Genomic DNA, 3,880 nt, shown 5'->3' with positions numbered 1-3,880 from the left:
CACCTGCGGCTGAGCAAATGCCACCTTCTCTCCGAAGATACGATCTGGGATATTCTGGGATCACATTCGGGTACCAAATTAGGTGTCTCAATTAAAGGTTGAATATACTACAAGTCTAAATCTATCCAGGAGGATAGAAAGACCTCGGTGGGATCGCTTTTTGTGTATATAATTAAAAGACAGTAAGAGTGTGCTGCTTTATTACACAAAGCAATTACAACATCATTTCTTTTGTCCTTTGCTGGAGGATATGGGCCACATTTCTGTGAAATATCCATATGCCTTCTGAATCTGCTTATGTATTCAGTGTAACTCTTTTGAATATGGCAACAATAAGAGAGATTATATGACTAACTTAAAGACCCAAAATAACAGAAACAATAAAAAAAAAAGTCCCGCATTGGGCTCCCTGCTCAGCAGGGAGTCGGCTTCTCCCTCTCCCTCTGCCCCTCCCCCCTGCTCATGCACTCTCTCTCTCTCTCACGAGCTCTCGCTCTCAAATAAATAAATCCAATCTTAAAAAAAAATTCTACACAGAAATAAAGTAGAAATGGCCCATAGACAAATGAAAAGGTGCTCACTCTCACTCCGATTGAGGGAAGTAAAGTGAAAATTGCTGGTCTGCTGAACCAGTCTCCTAATAGCAACCCCTCATTCCATTGTTGCAGACAGAGTAATCTTTTAAACACAAAAATCAAGTTGTCTTTCCACTGCTTGCAACCTGGCTTCCCAGTTCACTTCATGGGTATACTTAAATATAAATTGTACCATATTTTAGCATAAGCTGAATATAAATTACATGATGCTGCAACTCTTTGCATTTAGAGTGTCTTAGAAATCTTGTCATGTTAGCACACAGAGATCTGTCTCTATGTAGCTGCGACAAAGGGCCAGTGGGGCTAAGGTTCGTTTAGCTATTCTCTTATTAGTTAGCGTTTAGGTAATTAGCAATTTTGCACTGTTCCAAATACGGCCCATGCGAACATCCTATATGTGCCTTCTTGTTTTACTTCAAGAGTTTGTCTTAAGGAAGAGCCTGAGAAGTAATTTTATAAAACCCCCATAGTCACTGCCAAGCTGCCTTCCAAACTAGCTGTGAGGACACCCCACCCATGGAGTGCGAAAGCCCTACTTCCTCACACCTTTGCCAGTGTTTGCTTCTCCACGTTTCTGGACTGCCTGTCTATGCCTGTGACTCCGCATCAGTCTTTCATTCGGGGAAATTCTCGGGTGTTCTTGAATTATTTCTTTAAAGACTGTCTCTCTCCACCCTCTCCATTTTCTACGTGTGAAGGATGGAACTCTGAATCTACAGCTCATGTGATCGCAGTTTCCTTTTCTACTTACCTTTTCCACTGCGTGGTGGGAGGAAATCGTGGCTCAGTCTTCCAAGTCACGAAGCTCTCTGGCGCTGTCCAATACCTGCTGGCACCTGCTGGCACTGGGGGGGGGAGGGTCCTCGCTGCACCGCCCCCGCTGCCCGCAGCGCCCTGAGCGCGGGGGCCCAACCGTCGGCAGCCCCCGCCTGGCCCAGCAGCCATGGGCACGTCGGGGCGGCTCCTGCATGTGGTGCTCCTGGGCGCCCCGGGCTCCGGCAAGCGCACCCTGGCGTTGCGCATCACCAAACACTTCCAGCTGCAGAAGTTCTCCAGCGGGGACCTGCTCCGAGACAACATGCTGAGGGGCACAGAGTTCGGCGTCCTGGCCAAGGTTTTCATGGACCAGGGGAAGCTCATCCCGGACGACATCATGACCCGGCTGACCCTTCACGAGCTGAAAAACTTCACCCAGGAGAGCCGGCTGCTGTGCGGTTTCCCCAGGACGCTGCGGCAAGCTGAGGCCCTGGAGAGAGTTTATCAGATACACCTGGTGATGAACCTGAACGTGCCCGCTGAGGTCATCAGGCAACGCCTCTCCGCTCGCTGGATCCATCCGAGCAGCGGGCGCGTCTACAACCTCAAATTTAACCCTCCCAAAGCGGTCGGCTTGGACGATCAGACTGGCGAGCCTCTGGTTCGGCGTGAGGATGACAGACCGGAGACACTTACCAAGAGGCTGAAGGCTTACGAAGACCAAACCAAACCCGTCCTGGAATATTACCGGGGAAAGGGGGTGTTGGAAACCTTCTCCGGAACAGAAACCGACAAGATCTGGCCCTCTGTGCATGCTTTCCTGCAAACAAGAGTTCCACAAATAGACCAGAAAGCATCGGTGACTCCATGAGGGCGAATGCTTGTAATTATTAGCAAGATGAGCAGAATCTCTTTCTCCTTTCTTTTAGAAGTTCCTTGTTCTAAGGCTCCACGGTGTATGAATTCCTTGAGACTTGTATTAGTTTCGTTTCTAGGAATTTTATTTTGGATACTAGGGATAATGCCAAATGAGTCTCCATGCTGAGATTTGTCTTTGGAAATTGCCTAGTGTGTTTTATCCAGCTACGGGTTTGCGACTCAAAAACATCAGAGATGTCCAAGCTTCAAAAAATTCTTTTAGAGCAAAATGAAAAGAGCAATGGGTAATAACCTGACTTTTGCTCAGGAGGGAAAAGTGATTGGTGTCATATTTTTCTGGAAAAGTAAAAAAAAAAAGTTACATTATACTAATTTGGAGACAATATCTCATCAGAGGCTTTTGTGTAGCCAGAAGCCAAAAAAGGCATTTCTAGCACATGGGGCATGGTTTTGTGAGAGGCTGTATCTATAAAATTCCAGATAAAAATAACTGGATTTACAGATTCTGGGCAGCATGCAAATTCACTGCTGCCTTTAAACTAAGAAACCTGTCAGGTGGCTGGCTTAAGCTACATTTATTTTGTTGTTAAACACACTTTCAGTTTACTTGGAATTTTCAAGTTGCTATAAAAATGTATCAAATAACATTTAGGAAAATACTACTTTGATGTGACTTGTTTTCTTCTGAGGGATATAACTGATGTTAGAAATTGACATTATGATATAAGCTCTTGGATAAGCACCAAAGTTGAATGGATGTTCTTTAAGAGAAAATGTAATTGACATCTGAACATTTTCAGAGGTTACAGGGGTTAAGAAATGTGTGCTTTAGGATCTACTTGCCAGTTCTTTTTGCTCATTATGCCTAGAAGAGTAACAAAGTCTTTTTTTTTTAAACAAAGAAGAAAAACTGGAGAGACACTACATAAAATACACATACTTTGTCATTAGGAGATAGAAATAGATCTGGCATACATGGTGGGAAATTTCTTTGACAAATACCGCAGTCATAATTAATAAACAGGTGTAGCAATAAAAAAGCTTTCTATGAGAGGTAAAAAGGACCAGGAAAGTGAGTTTGCTGAAGGCGGAGTTCTTTATTCCTGATGGAAGAAGGTGATACCTGGGAGCGTTCACTGACATCTTCTCTTATGGGGAGAAGTCCTGCCAGTGTGTGTAATCTGACCAGCCGTTTTTAAATCCTTATTTTAGATTCCTTCGTGGGGTTGGGAGGACACATGCTTACCTACCATGGCCTGGTAGGAGTTGGGGAGAGAGGTGGAGGAGAACACTATATCTTCAATGACATATTTACTCTTATTTCAGTTGGTGCTAAATCAAAGGAAACAAGTTCTTGTACATGCTGTTATTAACTGCCTTTGAAAATGTGGCCCATTTCACTCCAGGCACTTAAAATACAAAACCCAGCAAATGTCTCATATATTTGGGAGAAAAACCCACTTTTCTTTCTTTCAATCATATTTTTCATTCATTGTCAGTTTTTCAAAATGGACCAAGTCTTTTTAAAAGGGTTACAGAAACCATTTCATCCTTCAAAATACTTTCTAGAATGACCTACTTGGATATTATGTGCTTTCTAGAAAAGTGAACTGCTCAACTTACGAGCTATCACGAGTCACTAGGTTATA

At 43.8% G+C, this 3,880-nt stretch overlaps 1 protein-coding gene across 1 annotated transcript; it reads left to right on the top strand.

Moving 5' to 3' along the window:
* The first annotated feature begins 517 nt into the window (after positions 1-517).
* Positions 518-3,615, top strand: LOC116645260 (GTP:AMP phosphotransferase AK3, mitochondrial-like). Its single transcript, XM_032425348.1, has one exon. It carries the CDS (start codon positions 1,540-1,542, stop codon positions 2,221-2,223), a length of 684 nt encoding a protein of 227 aa, XP_032281239.1. The 5' UTR covers positions 518-1,539; the 3' UTR covers positions 2,224-3,615.
* Positions 3,616-3,880: the final 265 nt, after the last annotated feature.

This window comes from Phoca vitulina, unplaced genomic scaffold, assembly GCF_004348235.1.
Source record: "Phoca vitulina isolate PV1807 unplaced genomic scaffold, GSC_HSeal_1.0 scaffold32, whole genome shotgun sequence".
Lineage (NCBI taxonomy): Eukaryota > Metazoa > Chordata > Mammalia > Carnivora > Phocidae > Phoca > Phoca vitulina.
The sequence above is the reverse complement of the archived record's forward strand: the minus strand, read 5'-3'. Positions and strand labels throughout refer to the sequence as shown.

Coding starts and splice junctions, on each gene's coding strand:
- LOC116645260 (XM_032425348.1), top strand. CDS start 1,540: ATGGGCACGTCGGGGCGGCTCCTGCATGTGGTGCTCCTGGGCGCCCCG.